The sequence below is a fragment of the Taurulus bubalis genome (genome assembly GCF_910589615.1).
Source record: "Taurulus bubalis genome assembly, chromosome: 8".
In the NCBI taxonomy this organism is placed as follows: domain Eukaryota; kingdom Metazoa; phylum Chordata; class Actinopteri; order Perciformes; family Cottidae; genus Taurulus; species Taurulus bubalis.
In genome coordinates this window covers 4136625-4157080 of record NC_136596.1, presented here as the reverse complement: position 1 = coordinate 4157080, position 20456 = coordinate 4136625, and the positions used below count along the sequence as shown (strand labels likewise).

Sequence of the window (20456 nt, the reverse complement as noted above, 5' to 3'; positions counted from 1 at the left end):
ATCACTTACAGTAAAGTAAAATACTATATTCAAGATACAAAGTTCACTTTCCACACAAAAAGACCAGATATGCCGAATACATGTACATGTACAACTACAATACTCACATTTTAAGTGTAAATTCAAATGTCAATTTGCGAAGTTTTGTAGCTGTAACTGTTTTCACGTTTCAGAAAAACAAAGAAATGTTTTTAACCCATAGGTAAGACCACAAATTATCCTTTTGTTTTCTCATTTTAATAAGAAAACCAGCATTATGGACCAAGCCAAGTGTGAAACACAAACAGTCTCAGCATGAGTTGAACACAAGAAACTTCACAACACTTCAAATCATTGCAGGGATACCGGACTGCACAACATTGTACAGGTGTTGCCGTTATTGTGTCCACCCTCTATATAATTATCAGTAGATGAAAAACAAAAATATCACATTCAGACAGTCGCTCAGCATAGACTTAGATAGATACTCATTTTAAAGTTATAAACCGTTCCATGATTGTCTTACTAAAACATTTGCAATGAAATTATTGGTCCAGTGAGAAACTGGATACATATTTACATGAAGGCACATAACAGTTCAAGGGACAAACCTGGGATGAATGTGCATAAATCTTGAAATATAATATGTATTTTTACTAATACAAGTTCACCACACATGGTGAAACCAATGTAACAAAAATATATACTTAAAAAGATAATGCAAGAGAAATATTTAATATATTCGTCTGTCAATTTTGGTAAAAATGAAAAACACTTTCTCTCACTTCTAAAGTTGAGAATTAAAGTGTCTCTCTGTGTGTGTGTGTGTGTCGGCTGGTTAAAGCAGCGCGCTGTAACACTGCAGGAATGTGTGTCGGTGTGAAGCGACGGGTTTCAAAGAGGTGGTTGATCCGTGCATTAAGAAGTGCAACTTTACCCCAAAACAAAATGTCATGTTTCGTTAAAACAAAAATAAAATCCGCCCCCCTGATGATAATCAAATACATTTGCTTGGCGTTCATTTTCCCTCTTTTACAAGTTCAGACAGCTTCTTAATCTCATTAAGCAAATATGTGCCAGCAGCTATTCACATTTGTTTTCATAACAGCTACTCCCACATCCCCCTGTAGTTTGACATCCCGTCCACACAGGGGCAGTAGAGCACCACATGTAAGGCGAAGAACGACCCTCCGATTCAGGAGAGGTCGCTGGAGAAGTTCTGGCCGCCATGCAGCCACGTCCACTCCCTCAACGCCTGGGACAAAAGAAGCCATTACACGTAAAACATTTGTTTTTAATGATCATGAACTGCACAACACAAGCAGCATCACAACAAGTGGGAGTACCTCCATGCTGCTCTGCGAGTCCTGGATGGTGTCATGCAGCAAGCTCTGGAGGCGCCCCTCGAACGTCCTGCTCTCCTCCACAAGAGACTCGTCGCTGCGGACACACCCAAAGTGATTCATGCGGACTCACAACGTTGGTGATAGTTTTGTCTTGTAGGAAATTGGAAATTGTGCCTTTTTGTGCGAGGTGTGTGAAAGATGAAGTAGTGAAGTAGCCGGCGCACAAAGAGAACGTCCACAGTTTGGACTTGGAGATGTGTGAAAAACCCTATAACAATATTTTCAAAACATGTGTGTGTCTGTGTGTGTGTGTGTGTGTGTGTGTGTGTTAAATGCACTCACAGCTGCTGCAAGCTGTGTCTGGCGGTCAGCAGAGGCGGCGCTGAAGACGGGGTTGGTAATCCGTCGGGACTCCCGCTCACCGGGCTGCGGACCTTACTCTGCACGAGACAAGGCCATCATTGACGACTCACTGAAAAGAGCGGCGCTCGAGAATTAAAGACCCGGTGGAACACGGACGCCGGAGGGTGCACGGTTCCAATCGATTGGATCGCTAAAAAAAGTGGGCGGGACTAGACGGAGCTACTGTCACTCTCGTCGCTAAAACGTTGCAGATCGATTGATGGATGGATTATTTTATTATTGGCTGAAAATGACTTTTTATCTCAGAATTTCGACTTTCTATCTCAGAATTATGACTTTTTATCTCATTATTATGACTTTTTAATCTTTTTTTTTTTTTTGTGGCGGAAACGGGCTTCCATAGTACTAGTACTTCCGGAAGCACACGTCATGATCTGGTTTACGGGAAGAAAAGTTGGATTTAAATATAAGAAATATATGGAAACCATATAGTACCAATTTCGACTTTCTATCTCATTATTATGACTTTTTATCTCATTATTATGACTTTTTATCCAATTATTATGACTTTTCATCTCATTATTATGACTTTTCATCTCTTTTTTTTTTTTTTGTGGCGGAACGGGCTTCCATAGTACTAGTACTTCCGGAAGCACACGTCATAATCTGGTTTACGGGAAGAAAAGTTGGATTTAAATATAAGAAATAAAATAAAAAGAAGTGCACAATATAAAACTTGAAGGGAAACTTTTACACACCGGCTGCTGTTTTATAAATATTATTTGTAGCCACTCCAAAAATCTATCCTCAAAACAATTTTATGCAATAATGATATATATATATTGTATATATATATATATATTGTATTCATATGCATGTTAGGTATCCCTAAAAGGAGAGTGGGAGTGTGAGAGAGTGTGTGTAGTCCATGCATCCTCACACAGGCCACTTTGAGCAGGTTCCAAAGCTCCCGCTGCCGTTTCTCCTGCAGACTCATCAGGACCTGCTCGCTCTCCGCCATGCTCTGGACCACGCCCTCCACCTTCGGCAGCAGCTCCATCACGCGCTGACGGCACACGGCGGTCTTACTGCGTCCATCAGGAACCACGGCGGCGGTGAGAATTATCGGGAGGCGCAAGGAGAGAAGAAGTTGTTGAGAACAGGAAGTGTCCCATTATTCGATCCCCTCAATTTTGTCTAGCAGGCAGGGCCGAGACCATCGAGCCTCGGACTGGACGACTTACATCCGAATTATTATCACATTAGAGTCACATTGCAGAAAAGAATTCTGGCGAAGGGTGCACCTGGTCTTTGGAAGACTGCGGAACAAAGCCTGCTCTGTGTGATCTGGGAGTTGCTTTCCAAGAGTTAAATTAAAAAATGTGGCGTTTCACATTGGAGTACCTGAGGTGCGTGTAGAAGTCTCGGAGCTTCCTCTCGTAGAACTGCACGGCCTGGACCACCAGGCGCACCACCTCCACGCTGTCCCCTGGGACCCGCTGGTCTGAGCAGGGGAAGGGAAGAGAAGAGCCGGGTTTATTATTATTACTTTACATGGAAACGATGTAGAGTTGTGCCAGAGGTGAGCGGACGCGTCCCATCCAAACCTCTGGGTTTCTCTCGGAGTTTGCGGAACAGCTCCATGGCTTTCCCTTCGCTGAGGGACAGGAAAAAGGGAAGAAGAGAGGAGGGTTCAAGATTACAAAACAGTTGTTTTTATTTTTAACAGTCGAGTGTGGGTCAGACTTACAGCGTGTCCAGAGCCTCTCCGCTCCTCCACGGCTGCCGCTGCACATCCACTATGTCCGGCTGCAGCTGCATCATCTCGTCCTCCAGCTCGCTCACCTTGGCCTGGACACCCACACGAGGGTTGTGGTGTTTTTAAAAGTCAAAACACACACACACACACACACACACACACACACACTCAACTGTACCTGACCACAGCTGACAGCAGTCTGCTCCATCTCCCGCCACACGCCCATGAGTTTCTCTGACGCTAGAAAAATGACAGAAAAAAAAATGACTATCGTTAGCCGGTGGCAAACTGAAGCGTTCTAGACACTTTCCACCAGATTAAGAAATGCACTATTACAATTAAAAGGCAGATTAAATGCAGTTTTTCCAGCTGCAGTGTGAACCTGCCCTCTATCTACCGACGTGCTTCTTTTGTCACATCGTACCGATCCCGGTGGCGGTCTGCTCCTGGTATTTGTCCATGTCGATGTGGAGGCTGGTGGTGAAGAAGTCCAGCTTGGCCATGAGCCTCTGGTGCATGGACACCATCTCGTTCTTCTGCTTGGACAGCGACGAGTTGTACCTCAGGAGGCTCATGCTGAAAGACAAGCGGCGGAAGGCAACGTGTTTTTGTGTCCGTCACACAGTCGGCGTTTGTTGTGCGAGGGCGCTTTGAGTGCGTGTTTTTTTTTCCTACATGGCGGCTTTCTGGCCCTGCTGCAGCCTTTGCCAGTCCTCCTTCAGGGAGCGGATGGTGTGCCACGCCTGGCCGCAGGTCCTCCTCAGAGGGCTGTAGGCCAGGATTTGTTTATGGCCGGTTTCTGTGACAAAAGAAGAGGGCAAAAGGTTGCATGCTGATTGTTATTCTAGTTGTGGCAGTTTGTCGCTTTCCCACAGGGTTCTTCATGTAAACATTAAAATATTCCATTCCCATCATAATAGGAGTGATCTAAACTATGAATCCGGAGGGTTTAGGATGCTTGTGTTCGTAAATGTGGTAAAGTGATTGAATAAAGCCTACATCCTTGTTGGGCCACATAAGGAAAGAATTGCTCGAGCGCTCAATTCATTTGAAAGGTTTTAGCAAATGTGTTCATGGAAGATGTATTTTTTAAATACTCACGGATGAAGCGGATGTTCTCTGGAAGGGTGCGAGGAGCAAACTGAGGCTCATAGCTGCACGAGGAACGATCGAACAGGAAGACCAGCAGAAAGTCTGTCCGCCGCCCGTTTATCTCCTACGGGCACAGGAAAGGACAACACTTTGAGTCAGTCCATTAATACACTATCGTGTGTGTGTGTGTGTGTGTGTAAAGACATTACGGTGTAGTCAACGGCGCACTGCGTGGCCAGGCTGTGAGGCTCCAGGGCTAAGCCCGCCTCCAGCAGCAGCTCCTGATTGGCCGCGGGGATGTTGGAGTCCTTCTCTATCCTCAGCTGCAGGTCGGCTACGGTCTCTTCGTCCGAGACGCAGTACGTCAGGATTTTAGCGGAGATCATGTTCAGCACATGAACCAGCTGGGGAGAGGGCAGAGAAGGACCGAGCTCAGGGGAGAAAGAACAGGGACATGTGTTGGTTTCATATCGAAAAACCACCTTAAAATATGAGTGATATTTTGAGTGTTGTTCAGTAAAAAGTGCTACAAGATGCTGGGAAATGAGTTGAGACAAAGGGGAACAATAAATCCTTCACTCAGTTGACCTTGAGCTGCAGAATGAGCTCCAGCCGGGAGAAGCAGTCCATGGGCGTCGCGTCGGGGTCTTTGCCTCTCTCCTGAGCGGACCACTTTAACATCAGCCGGAGCCACCGCTCCAGCCTCTCTATCAACAAACTGTCAAACACCAGCCAGGACATTAGATTGAGATAAAAAAAAAAGGCTTGAATTTGATATGTAAATATATTTTTTCACCTGTTGAGGTCGTTGGGCTGAGGCAGATGTTTCGAGAAGCGGATTTCCCCCGAGAGGTCCTCGTAGACGACGATGTCATCCTTCTGCTTCATCTTCACTTTGTTGTGCCTTTAAAAAGGATACAGATGGATTAAATGACAGAAAAGATTATCTTGCAAACGTTATGTGAATGTACAAATGTTTAAAAATAATGTTTCCTCCTCAATTTATTAATCACGGTGAATTCCGACCTGTGAACATACGTGCCAGGCACTGAACTCGCGTGTAAGGGAGGGGTTATGTTTTGGTTTTACGTAACCAGACCCCCCCCCCCCCCCGGAGTGTCATATATTTTATTTATCATATTCGTGAGGCACACGGGGCATTGACGTTGGCACAACCCACATATCCTGTGATTCTTCGCTTTGGCAACCCGTTTATTTATATCATTCAGTCACGTAACAATAATGTGTCTTTCCAAAATGTTTGTTTTGCAAAAGCTAGACAGAAGTGCCAAAAGAAAAAAGGAAGGGAGAAATGTTTGAAACTAGTTTTTGGAAAAACATGACTTCACTTCCTTCTTTCTGACTTTTTTGTGACATTTAAACCAAACTCCAAAAATAGTAATTTCCGAATAGTTGTACTACCAAGGAACGGGTTGCCAGGTCGGTAAGAAAGGGCGAAATCCTGTGATGGACTCGAACACCAAAGTCCCGAAGCTCCAGTAGTCCACGGTGACCGTGTACTTCTCTCTCTCGATGAGCTCTGGAGCCTGGGAGATGGAGAGGAAACACGTTCAGCTACTGCCCAGAACGCGGTGAGGAGATTGTGTGTCAAGTGTTTCATCACTCACCAAGTACTGGAGGGTTCCCACAAATGAGGTGCAAAGGCTGCTCTGGTCCAGCTCCTTGGCATAGCCCAGATCTATAATCTTGTGGATTAACTAGCCGGAAACCAAAAGAAAGTCAACATGTTATCCTAGAATGACAAATGGACAACTTAAGGGACAGCCCCCTCCCACGCTTCCAATATAAATGGGACTATATGGCCAAAAAATACGTTTGAAAAACTCAACAGCTGTGTCTCTTGGAAGAAACCATGAACTGGTTGCTCAAGGTGAACCGGAATAATATCAGAAATGCGTCCGATTTAGCTTAAAATGCTGGATTGGTAAATGTGCGAGTCTATGCACCGGAGAAACACGATAGAACATGTTAATAAGTGAGCTTTGTGACGGCAGGCAGATTTAGCTGCTGATGGACAGAGCCAGGCTAACTGTTATCCCTGTTTCTAGTCTTTCATGCTAAGCTAACCGGCTGTTAGTTAGTTAGATGGATAGATAGACAGATACTTTATTAATCCCCAAGGGAACATTTGTTGTCAGAGTAGCTGCTTACAGACACACAATATATATAAAAACTGGGATTAAAGATATATACAAAATAAAAATAACTGGGATACCCGATACTGTACTTAACTGACAGATATGCTAAGCTCCAACATGTCAAACTATTCCTTTAAATCCTTACGGATTGAAGAATACATGAGTCGAAATCAACTTTCAATGCTTTTCTGTCCATTTGTGTGCAGCCGTTTTGTTTCCAGCCGCCCACACAAACCAAAAACTTTACGTTGGATTAACTGTTTCTCTGGTGTGCCAGTTCATGCAAAACAATACACTTTGTGCAGATAAAGTCTGTTCTATAAACACAGCAGTGTGCATAAACATGAATATATAACTTCTTTAATATGTCTGGCCTCATTTATATAGCATTCTTCATTTCCGTGTGTCCTACTGCAGGACAAAATAGAGGGAGGCCCAGAGCAGAAGGTACGAGCGAGTCAATCCAGAGTTCCCGACGGTAAACGAGTGAAGATGATAGAGACATAACGTGTGTGGACTCCAACATAACCCACAAAAGAAGAGGAAGAAAAGCCTCTGCTGTATTTGTGGTCTTTGTTGTGGTTTGGGTGCATTTGTCATAACAAGAAGGTTCACGGGGAAATTAACTCACTCTCTTCTCTCCCTGCTGCAGCACTATGTTTTCTGGCTTCAAATCCCTGTGGATGATCCTCTTCTTATGGAGGTAGGTCAGAGCCGACGCTGAAGGGAGGAGGAAGAAGAAGAAGAATGCAAAGTTACAGTCGCATGACATGGAAACTGTTTGCTGAAGATTCCAGGCTTACTCTCACATGAAGGAGGTTAACGCTGCAATGAAATGCATCAGCATCGCACTCCTTTAACATCGACGGACAGTTTTCAAACGGAATATTTTTGATGTATAAATGTATCTGTCGAGTTAATGACTCTGAAAATGAGATCATCTTGGTTTTATCAAACATAAAGTATAGTACCACACGCTGGTACAGCATTGACAGGTCTATGTATTTTATTCTATTTTATGTCTTTTGTATTATCTGGACCTTGAGTCTGTCATAAAAGTTTGATTGAATGCAGCAGAACCAAACATGTCGTCAATTTTATGTCACACATTCTTCCTTCCGTTGTCAAAACCTGGCGCCTACATTACCCACGATGCAACTTGCCCTGTGCCAGATTGAGAGAGATTCAGTTGCGTTACGCCAGTGGCGGCTAACGTAGATTTCCTCTGAAAAGCAGTGGCTCGCTGCTCTCGCTGGTGGAACGTTCCAGGTGCGTTTCACATGTGACCACTGGTGGACGTCATGTGACCGTGATGTCACAGTGTACCGACACTTCCCTGCAGCCAGAAGTAAGTCATTAGACCACTAGAGGTCAGCAAGAAAGGTGTACAGCTGCTCTTTAAAAAAAAGAGTAAATAAGTTGTGTTTCTACTGCCGTGATGGTGTACTCCAGTGACATCACTGGTGGGTTGGGTCATTTCAATTTCAAGAGGGCAGTGAGACACTTATTGTGTGTCTCACTGGTGTGAAGTAACTCTTCAATAAGGACGTCAGAGGCTGAGACTCATTCTGCAGCTTTTAGTCTGCAGGAAATGAGGTCTAATAGGTTCAGTCTCAATTTACAGCTGAAACTATAATGCAACATAACTTATGCGTCAAAAGGGTGACTAGTGTGTGTGCTGGCAAAGAGGGTTCAACGAGGCGGAACTCATAACCTTTGGGCACCTGACTGTGACTGTGTGTGTGTGTGTGTGTGTGTGTGTGTGTGTGTGTGTGTGGAGGTGCATGCCTTTGTCTTTACCCTCACTCATAAAGCAGTTTAAAGGGGATCACTCATTATCAGGAAATGTCCACCAATGGGAAACAGGAAAAGGAGTTTCTATGTGTGAGTGTCTGTGGGAGAGTGTGTGTGTGTGTGTGTGTGTGTCCTCTACTCTCCACTCCAGCTCCATGTGATCCATACCATATGTGTCCTCTTTAAACCTTATATATACTGCAGTAGTATAAATGTCTTGTTGATGGACGCACTCGTACATCATGTCAGCGGTAAGAGTGTAAGTGCGTCCGATTGCTGACGTAAAACCTCCCGTCTCTGCGTGCACTGTCGCCATGGTGACTAAGAGTTCGGTGGGTCATCGGTGACATCGTGATACTGGTCATCGGTGACATCACGATACTGGTCACCGATGACCATTTCCTCCCCACTGCAGGAAACTAATCCCGCTGGCAGCTCACTCAATCACACAATACATCTATCTCTCTCTCACACACACACACACACACACACACACACACACGCTTTAAAGTGGTACACTTCAGCAGGATACTCACAAATGTCACGCAACAGGATCAGAACGGAGCCCTCCCTCATTCCACAGCAGTTCTCCAAGAGGTTCAGATGCTGCGGGAAACACAAACACAGATTCTCGATGTTTTGGAACTTGATGCTCTTCTTTAAAATAAATCGTATGTTAAGAACCTCGTTGTTTGGAAAGAGATCAGACGTAGATTTCAGGTCCTGATCAAGCTGGAAACAAACCCAAGTGTCAACTCTCTCTAATATGGGAATAGAGGTTTTTTCTCACGAGGAATTTTTACATTGTTCTTCAGAATTTTTTTAACGAGCGTCCCTGGTAGCAATTTTAAACTAAAAAGAAGTTTTGCAAATTGGCCAATCAGCGCTTTTGTTGTAAATCCTTTGATGGAATTTGAAGCGTTCTACTGCTGGAAACTTGTGGGAGGCTCGGTAAAGGTTTTGGGCCAACTGGGAGGCCTTGAAATGCTAAAGACACTGCGGTTATTCATGACGGTTGCCATTTTCCTCCTCTACTACGGCCGACCGGTTCAAACGTCGTCTCTCGCCTCGAGGCAGCACACTCAAGTCCGTTGGCTTCGGATTAAAAACACGCTCCAGATTTCCCCCGCAGAAGAAGTCCAAACAAACAAATCAGACTTTCTTAAAACTCTGTGACAGACGCATAAGCAATAATTACATTTGTGGCCTGTATTCTTTATTTCACAACAACTGGAGGATTGTTTTTGCTGCATGATTCATGACACACACACACACACACACACATAAGTGCTCACAAACATGAAGCAGACGTTTACCTTTCTCAGATCTCCTCCCTGGCAGTACTCCATCGCCAGCAGCGGCAGGTCATTGATGGTTATCATTTGATGGAGTCCCTCAGGAACCTCTCTGGCTGCAACGACGTTCACATGATCCAACCTACGAGAGACACAGTGAGCAGATATCGGCCGGTGGGGCGGAACAACGCATCCCATCGTGTTTGCACAAAAAAGACAATGAAAGAAAACTGTAGAAATCTAAATCTGTGCACTAGCGGTTCCCAGAGTTTTGGGGATTGTGACCGGATAAAGTGAAGCGATGTTCTCCTCGCCACCCCGGTTGCAAATGCCAACAGGTTGTGAGAAGTTCACTTCCTCCTTAATCGTTTTCCGCGTCTCATTCCAGTAGGTTTTCAAAGGCCTGAAGACATAAAATGATCCGGGAATAGATGTGCCAAACGTGTTGCAGTTCACATCACTTCATCAGTTCCTTCTATTCGATGTTTGTGGGAAAATGTCATACTTGGCATATAGATTCTTGAGTTACGGCTAAAAAAACGTGTTTTGATGAAGTCAGTGTCCTTGACCTTTGACCTTTCATCCATCAGTTCAATCGCGTTTGTGCCAAATGGGCAACATAAAAGAGTTCTGCACAGATTATGTATTTTTGTCGGCCAAACCCGGAGGTTCGCGCCACACTGGTTTCCTCGACAAAAAGCCAATGGGATTTATTTTAACTGGAATTTGGATTGTTGCAGGAAAGAATCTCTGTGGTAAACAAACGTTTGTGATACTTTTTCCAGCAAGATAATCCTCACAAAGAAACACCACCTTTATGGTTTTCGAAGCGCTAACGCAATAGTAAGAAGCTACCGGTAACGTGGAGCTATATACGAACCACACTGCGTGTTTCGTCGGGTCATTCTGCATTTAATGACACGTACGAGCTTCAAAACTCTCAAGAAATACTGAAATATTTTATATCGTAGAACTAAACGTTAAAATGTCTTTAGCTTGCATCACCACAGACTTTATTTCAAGCATTTAACCAAAAACACATAAAACAAAGTTGGGTTTTAAGGACTTATTTCCGCAGCAAAAATTACGAAAAAAATAAAGAACAGCATTTTGTGCATCAAAAACACTTTTTAGATTCTGTTGATTAACTTCACAGATTCATACTTGGATCTCTTCTCCAACACTGTGTCCAACAAGTGGATTTTAAATGACATGCCCTCCCTTCGCCCTCTGACCTGCTCCGTTACTTTCTCCGTTTCTTAATCTTCGTTGTTTCAAAACTCTGATTGTCACGGGGTCAAGCCCTCTTGGAGAAAACAAAAGAGAACTATAATAAGATTACTGATACCAGATGCACCAGGAGAATGGTGCGTAATCACAACCTTATGCAATAATGCAACAGAGTGTTGGAACGGCTACGATAGCAGGAGATGTATGAACGTCATCACTAGAATAATGTGCTGCGGTTACGCTATTATCTGTCATTAATATGTTCTTTTTCTCTGCAAACCCAACCTGAATGAGGCAGGAAATATATTATATCATCTTTGTTCTGCTTCTTTTTAGCTCACAGAGTTCGGGAGAGAATAGCAAAACATTAACGAAATTGTTGGATAAATACATACTTTTTCTTTTGACTAAACCGTTCAGCAAAGGACAAAAAACGACGCGATATAACCTCTATAAACACATCATAACAAACAACAACATTGCAAAAGTAGTTTCACATCAGCACGCGTACATCTGCGTTAAGTAGCTGTAATAATATAATAATAGGTTGCCGTGTACGTGGCCCCTGCCCTGAGGTTTTTCCCCCCCGAGGGTTGAGCGTGGGTGCACTGGAGGGTTGTGGTCGTGACCATGTCTGAAAACAACACACTTGTTAAACTGGGACTAGGAAAGAAATGGTTTTGTACTCATGATTGCAGCAGCAAATAACAAAACACACACACACACACATTTAAAAAAAACTGCATGAGCTGCCATTCAACTCCAGTGACCCCACACCCGAACCGAAACGGCTAATGGACAACACAGACGCGTGTGGAAATGATATACTCACTCCAAGGCGAAGCAGAATGAGGAGGCGTCCAGAATAACCACCAACAGACCAAAATAACCAAAAACGTCAATGCTCTCCTAATTATTTGATGTCTTTGTGTGTGATTTTTACTATTTCGGGATGCGAAATTAGGTTTTGTACTTTGAGAAAATGAGAGACGCAGACGGGTGCATGGAAGTCAAACGTCAAACTCAGAAGCACGCCACTCGGCGTGGAGCGGACCTCGTGAGTCACGGCACGAAAAATAATCGGAGGAAGAGATCACCAACTTCTTTACCCGAGTTAAGTGCGTCAGACACGAAAAAGACCCCCCGGATCATTTGCAAACACAGAGCGTAGTCAAGGTGGCGCGGTGAAATAAATGTAATTCTCTCTGTTGACTGATTTCAAACTTTAAAAATAAAATACGTGATCTTAACATGACCTCAAGGCTGGTCCTGCTTTATTACTTAATCCCGAGGGCACAGGCCCGTGTTAAAAATCGGGTTTATGGCTTTATTATTGTAGTAAATGTCGCGCTCATCTGGTACACGGTCCCACATAAATGTCTGTTTATAGCACAGGGACACTGGTGGAAATGCGTCCTGGTGAAGACGCAAACATACGGCAGGAAACTTTGTGGCAAGTCATCTCCCCCTCTCTCCTCCATGGTGCCAATAAACGCCAAGAAAAGAATACTAGTTGGCATCTGGGAAGGATATAATGAAGCTGCCTGCAGGGCGGTGGGGATCCAAGGGAACTCCAATTTTAGTTTTTTTTTGCTCTGGGGCATTTCAGTAGGTAAACTGACCTCCTCATGATCTGGATCTCCAGACACCATCTCTCTTTGTTTCTCTCACTCAGCTCCTGACGGCACTGCTTTATGGCGATCTGTTCCTCTGTGTCCTGAAACACACACACACACACACACACACACACACATTGAGATATTACCTGGAAGCATTATGTACAAAAAGAAAGCTGTGAGAAACGTTTTACTGGTTATTACTGATGCATCGGCAGTATATGACCCGTATAAGTAAACTAGACCATCAGCGAAAAGATTGTTGTTTTTTGGGCGCTCGGTCACACTTCCACTTTCGTCCACAGGGGGCGCCAACGTTGACACAAAATGAAAACATACTCGTTGTATTTTTCCCTTAAAAAATATTGTAAATTATAATTTAATATTTGAAGTGTTTTGACGTGAACATATTTAGAAATTTATGTCACAGTTCATCTACTGATTAGTTTCATAATTGATTCATATGCCAATTATTTTCTGGATGTAAATAAATTTGGGCTCCAAAACAATCAAAACGCAGTCGAAAATGTCCAATTTGAATTTCCTCAACCTCAAGGTGACATCTTTTTTTTCTAGATATAGCTGGATTTAGTTATAACTAATTTACTGCAACGCCAAAACAGGTTTCAAGTGGAAATGTTTCAATAAAGTCTAAATAAAAGCCTAAAATTCGAAATGACCAATTTGGCTCTAAAAACTGTAATTCTTTTTTTAGGATTCCCTCTGGTCAGGTATTTGGTAATAGTATTTTTTTTTTTTTAAAGGAGAGGGAATGGAGCACAAGCCATGATACGGATACAAATCCATGCCGTCACCTATTTCTAAAACATGATGAGCAATCTCACTGCCGGTTTCTTTTGGCATCGTCCGGGACAAAGCACCCACCCTGCTTCCCAGAACTTGATCTGCGAGCTAATAATAATAATAAACCACAGTGCGGCCACTAATACAGGAAGACGAGACATTTCCTGCGGAGGAAGTTCAGTCATCACAAACCTTTATCAGCCGTGGCAGCGACTATCAGCACGGCTTCACTGTGATTCGACTGTTAAACAATACATTCTTTCTTGAACGTGACTTCCTTTATTACTATAAATAAAAAGGAAGGATTGAATTAGAAGACAATCTTAACCTCATTTATAGATACAATCCTGAAGACAAGGAATTTCACACACACGACACCCGCTAAATCATACAGATATAATGTGTCCGACACACAGCAGTCAACAGGCCTGTCTTTGTTAAAAAATTATTTTCATTTAAAACCCGGCACGAGAAAGAATTTGGCATCATATTCGTTAGCGCTTCCCGACAGCTTCCGACTCTTTTTAATGCCTTGGACTTATGAGTAATTGTGAGTAATGTACACTGAAGGACAGCTTTAAAGAGAGGAAGAGGAAGAGAGCGGGCGGGTTCCCATTCCCATCGGGTCCTGATGCAAGTCATCCTGTGACTAGGAGGGAGTGATCTAGGACTCCAGAGAAGACGGCTTCCTGGACTGAGGTTCTCTCAGTAAAATATGACCGCACAGACACGACACACATATATTTAGATTCAGCCTTTTGGATAGAAATATTTGCTAATTTGTAAAATTAATTATGTAGATGTTGCATTAGTTTGATATATTACTTGACAGAAGCCTGCTTGGACCTTTAGCGCGACACTCATTGATGACTCCTCGTTGCACTGATGGTGATGGTGTGGATGTCTGCTGGGTTCTCCTTAAAATGCTCCGTTACTTAATCATCCTAATGTTTCTCCATTCGGTCGGCGCTCGTGCCCCCTCCTCACGCAGCCACACATGTAATTACACGGACGGTAACGTGTTATAATAGTGTACCTTGTTTTGCCATCGCGTGACGTTCCCAAAGCCTCCGGTGCCGAGCCGCTCCTTCAGCTCCCAGGACCCACAGCTCTGCTGCTGCAGAGGGACTCGGTTCATGGCCTCCTCCGCTGGTCCTGCGCCCAACAAACACAACAAATAACCTTCAGGCTGCTGTCACACTCGAGGCGCTGCGCAAACAAAAATATTGGAGGAGCGGAAAATGGAGAAGCACCGTTGCTAATCAGAGATCATTACTATACAAAAATAGTTTGGCCGGAGGTTCCCATGAGAGAGAAACGGCTTGTTGTTATACAAAAAAAGTGTAAATCGTCTCCACAGTGGATATTTTAGGGCTCAAGCTCAGCTCTACATTGTCAGCCCTTTACCAAAATGTCCTCTGTCTAGGCTGCACTTTGTGTCTGGTACAGTCTCAGCCGCGCTAAAAACATAAATAGAAATTGGTATGATAATGTGCTGCTCTGAAAATTCTGCACGTATTTATAATGTAAATTAAATTAAATCAAAGCACAGCTGAGGCTTCCTTCTGAGGATGTACTAGAGTCAAAAAAGAAATTACAAAACAATGTTATTTCAATAAATAATCAAGTATCAAGCAAAAAAACACGACACATTCTTTGCTTCAAACTTCTGAAATTTGCTTCAAACTTAAAAATGTGTATAATTTTTCCCTCAGTATCATTATAAGTTGAATATCTTTGGGTTGTGGACTGTTGAGTGGACACACGTGGCCGTGTCTTGGGACCTCTGGGAAATAATGTCATTTTTTCACATTGATTTTTTATTTATTTTTGCCAAATAAGCATTGCAGTTGAGCAAATACAAACACAAGAAGTGAAACATAATAAAATAAAAATATATTCATCACATTTAGAAACTAAACTAATGACATGATTGTGAAATAAATAAATAAACAGATGCATTGATGATAAAATGAGCATTAGTAACCCAAACAAACGGTGTCTAGCTGCATGAAGTGCTTCTTGTACACCTTTATATACATATATGTATATACTGTACACAAGGTATCACGCCGTTTTGGACTGACCCCTCTGCTCATAAGTCAGTTAACAGACACACAATGAAAACACGTCCCTTCTGTTTGTGTTTCCGGTTGTCTGAAGTTATCACAACGCGACGTGTTTTCAGATTTTTGTTTTCGTGCAGGGGTGAAAAAAAAAGCACTTTAACCGAAGTATTATCTCAACTAACACCTACCTTAAACTTCGTAGGCAGCTTTAACACCTGGTGGTTCTTTAAACAGAGGTAAGCTTTTTGGAGGTTGAGTGGTTATTTCAGCGACACAAAACTAATCTGAAGAACTTTCTACTTCCTGGTTCTCATATTTCCTGTAAAAGCTGGCGGGACCCGCCCACGAGGAGGCAGAGTGCTCGCGCCGCTGGTATAACGGCTGATTTCTTCTTCTCTGCTTTTAAACCGTGTAGTCACACAGTATGGAAGCCCATCCGCCATTAAAATACAAATAATATGAGATAAAAAGTCATAATTGTGAGGTAGAAAATCGAAATTATGAGATAGAAAGTCGTTTATGAGATAGAAATTAATAATTATGAGACAGAAAAACATAATTTTGAGATGAAAAGTCATACTTATCAGACTTATTAGATAGATAATGAATAATTATTAGATATAAAGTCAAAATGATGAGTTGGAAAGTCATAATTAAGCGATAGAAAGTCGAAATTATGAGATAAAAAGTAATATCTTTGAGATAGAAAGTCATAATTATGAGATAGAAAGTCATAATTATGAAATAGAAAGTCATAATTAAGAGATAGAAAGTCGAAATGATGAGATAGAAAGTCAAAATTACGAGATAGAAATTAATAATGATGAGATAGAAAGTCATAAATGTGAGATAGAAAGTCGAAATTATGAGATAGAAAGTCGTTTACGAGATAGAAAGTTGAAATTATGAGATAGAAAGTCGAAATTACGAGATAGAAAGTCATAATTATGAGATAGAAAGTCGAAATTATGAGATAGAAAGTCGTTTACGAGATAGAAAATTGAAATTATGAGATAGAAAGTCATAATTATGAGATAGAAAGTCGTTTATGAGATAGAAAGTCATAATTACGAGATAGAAAGTCGAAATTATGACATAGATAGTCGTAATTATGAGAAATGAATTCTCTAACTCCTCATGTCCTCATTGACGATCTGACGGGTGTTGAACTTAGAGAGGGTGCACTTCAGAATTTCCAGAGCACAGCGGTGATGTGTTTTTATTGCCTCACCTGTTATTCTTGGATGTACTGCAGGTGAAAACCGATCGCTCGCTCTGACTCAACCCACGGGTTTCATGTTTACGTATATACCCGTGTGCCTCTGACGTGGTCTGTGGGCGTGTGAGACGCACTTTATCAGATTGTTAATGTTTGCAAAAAAAAAGAAGAAAAAATGTCTTTCCTGTTTATACTGAGAAAAAAAGCAACAACCACGGTGCTGCTTCCTGATCTTTTCCCCTTGAGCGCAGAGATGTCAAATGGAACTCATAATGAAAGGCCGTTGTTGTCTTGTTTAGCTTTGTTAGTCATGCAAACCTAGCCTGTGGTGACGGTGCAGATGTTGCCCTCAACTACCCTCACAAGTGTTTATTTTTCACGAAATTTCATGTTTTTATCTCGCCAATGACGGTCATTTTCAGCCGCAAAGGTCCACATGTAGATGTATCGTCCTAGTCCCCAAAATTCCCTTGCTGGAGCATCATCGCCAATTTGTGATTGTTGACGTGTGCGAACTGTTAACCAAAGCCAGCCACTAGCCATGGGGCTAACGTGCTAGCGAATACACAATTATATATGCTAAAGTAATAGTTTTACATTTTTGCCAAAGACGCTTATTTTGCTTTCCTGCCTGAGAGCTCGATCAATACCACTGTCATGGTTAGCGTAGCTTAGCATTAAAAAAAAGTACTGGGATATTACAGTGTGTAGATCACCGGGACTCGCGCGCATGTGTGTGTGTGTGTGTTTGTGTGTGTGTGTGTGTGTGTGTGATAGAGCCTTTAGGCCTGTATGTGTGTCCTTCTTCTGTCCCGTTAGATAGAGAACTCTGAGAAACTCCACCAGGACGGATGCGTTTACATTCATTATACGTGACACAATGTCTACGCATCTGGAGAGTCTGAGTCGGAGGAATTGTGAAAACATTCCCCCGCATATCAAGATGGCAAACAAAAGTGTTTAAAACAGGGGTTTGTCAAGTTTATGAAATGCCGTTAATTACCAATCATTGCATAAGTAGTGGGCAGTAAAAAAAGGGATAATTGGAGTACTTCTTAAATCATTCAACACAAGGGCTTGCAGCATATGGTCAGTTGTGTTTAATGGATTTGATAGCGAATAACTTTTTCTGCAACAGATTTTGAAATACATTTGTGTGAATGTGTGTGTGAATCTCCTCATCAAGAAGCAGGGGGTGCACTCTAATCTAACACAGATGGAAACAAAGAAGACAGGCGCCAAAACCAACAACCACCGCCCATTACATCCGCAAGCCATGTTCTCAGCTATTTAATGCAGACCAAAAAAAAACAGTGAACGTGAAGTACCCAATGCAAATATAATCTCTGTGGGTATTAAGAAAAGAGGCGTTGTGGTTGTGACAAATGACTGCTGGTGCCCGGTGGTTAACCTGGACAGACACAGACACACACAGTGTCACCCACAGCCCATCACAGACCGCAGATCAGTTTCTACGTCACTGCGGACTCGTCAGAGTCAGTTTTAAAAGCTCTGGTAGCTGTGGAGTAGTTTGAGAATGCGATGCAGGATCAAATAATCATGATGTTGTTTTCTAATTTTATGAGGTTACCATCTCTTATCTATAATATGCGTCTGTTTTAATCACTTTGGACACTTTGATTGCACTCATCTGGTGTAAAATAAATACATTTACTTTTATATACTTTTTATTCCGTCTGGATATTTCATTTAAAATTGCTACTGTATTCTTCTTCTTGACCGTTTTTTATTACTGTTACTGTTATTTTTTCTTCTTACTGCTGTAATCCTGCAATTTCCTCACTGCTGGACTAGTAAAGGATTATTTTATCTTATATTATCTTGTGTACGTCCTTTTTACTCATATATAAAACATTTCACCTGTGGGATCGATAACATGTATCTTATCTTATTATAACACTATCAACACATGTGTTTTTCACAAACAAAGAATATAATATAGAGTAAAGTAAATACAATAAACACTAAGAACAACATATATTTATATATAAATCACTTAAATTTAATTTGATTAAATACAATACTATAATTATATATTATTCACAGATGTTGATTGCTGAGCTGTTGTAATATCTTTAAAAGACTAAATATAAATAAAATAAATAACTTATATAAATACTGTCTGTTGATGAATGTGAATTTCCTGAAGGTTTTTAATTAGCTTGCCCTTTTAAAGGCTTCCTGATAAAATACCAGTAGATCTTGTCCAGCAAAGTGAGTGATTTTCCCAGCGATGTTGCGCCTCCTTGGGGGGAACTTTTGGGCCGGTCCGCCCAGCGGGCTGCATCATCGTCATCCGGCCGGTCGGACAGCCTCGATTCCCCGCTGAGCCCTCCCCTTTTTCGCGCTCCGACAGAACCGGAGCGCTCCGATAAAAACTGAGAGGAGCGTGAGGCCAGCAGATCAGTGCGAGATCGAATCCCGCTGCGGACACACCGAGGAGAAGTCAGCGACCCGGGAGACTTTTAATTTGGTAAGAGCTTCCTTTTTTTTTAAATTCTTATCTTTATACTACGGATGATCCACAGAGCGCTCGTGCAACGGGCTGTTTTTCTGCTGAAAGCCATTGCAGCTCCATTATTATCGTGAGGCTGTGGAGGTTCACAGACTGAGATGATGATACCTCAGACATTTTTTTGCATGCATGTTATTTGACCTGTCACAAGGAAATATATATAACATTTGATGAAAGGAATCAAGATATTTTAAACAGTATTTTGTAAGTGGATAAAAACAATTTTAGTCTGGATAATATATATTATATTGTATTCAGTATATCACAGTTGAATCGCACACAGTTCTCCCACCTTATTTCATGCAATTAAATAATATCTCATGAAATCCAGTGGGGAGTGTTAAACACCAATGCTTCCTGTGTGCAACCTGTAACTCAGTGTAATTAATAACTGATTCATTTATTGGAATTATTGTGACATTCATGTGGTCATGGGCCGGTGTCGGGAGGGGAAACTGGGATTTTGGATTACTTTGTGCTCGCTCGCTCATTTAGCATCCCAACGCTTTTCTCCCTCTGACATCAGCAACTCTCTATTTACCCCTCTCTCTCTCTCTCTCTCTCTCTCCATCCTCATCCACCTGTTTGAACCCGCCGAGTGCATTACCTCACCGCATTACACTCGCTCATCACAAAAAATTGCTACGCAACGCAAAATGTTACAAATGTTACAGGAATGCGGTGATTTTGTGTCCCTGCTGCTGGACTCGGTGTGTGTCTGTTATCGAGGAACATATTGCAATCCTGTGATTCATCTCACTACATGTGTGTGTGTGTGCGTGCGTGTGTGTGTGTGTGTGTGTGTGTGTGTGTGTGTGTACTATAACTCTGGGCCAAAACATGCAGAGTATCACTGACATGCAGGCTCTTATCAGGCTAATTGGTTGGATCCCACACCCATCCCACTGCCAGGAATCCGTCATCGCTAATACTCATCGCACAGATACTCTTTTGCTGGCCGTTAATGTTGAGAGAAAGTAGAGTCTGTATTTCCACTATCTGCTTTTTTTCCCGGCACTGTGGTCGGCTGCGTTTATGCCTCGCTCTGGTGTTTGTGTGACTCACAGGGATCTGAAGTTGCACAGCTAAGCTCAGCGGGAGGATGAAATCAGACTGTGAGAACAATCGGTCTGACGGATGATATTGAAATCAATGCTGAGCTGCAACTAAGCCAAGTTTCACTCGAACAAAACAA

The 20456-nt window shown here is 42.3% G+C and overlaps 1 protein-coding gene across 2 annotated transcripts; it reads right to left on the bottom strand.

The window, feature by feature from the left end:
* Positions 1-16: 16 nt before the first annotated feature.
* ikbkb (inhibitor of nuclear factor kappa B kinase subunit beta) lies at positions 17-15811 on the bottom strand. Of its 2 annotated transcripts, XM_079222644.1 has the most exons (22): positions 15695-15811; positions 14474-14592; positions 12640-12734; positions 9809-9929; positions 9029-9098; positions 7330-7418; positions 6168-6257; positions 5962-6086; positions 5336-5443; positions 5128-5257; positions 4749-4943; positions 4549-4663; positions 4123-4246; positions 3872-4023; positions 3626-3687; positions 3439-3539; positions 3296-3345; positions 3093-3192; positions 2629-2776; positions 1668-1765; positions 1326-1419; positions 17-1234 (listed from the first exon to the last, which is right to left on the bottom strand). In XM_079222644.1, the coding sequence occupies exons 2-22, from the start codon at positions 14573-14575 to the stop codon at positions 1175-1177; spliced, it is 2229 nt and encodes a 742-aa protein (XP_079078770.1). In that variant the 5' UTR covers positions 14576-14592; positions 15695-15811; the 3' UTR covers positions 17-1174. The 2 variants fall into 2 exon arrangements, 1 of the variants encoding a protein (XP_079078770.1); XR_013771051.1 differs by lacking the exon at positions 17-1234 and having other exon boundaries at positions 1382-1419; positions 1668-1797.
* Positions 15812-20456: the final 4645 nt, after the last annotated feature.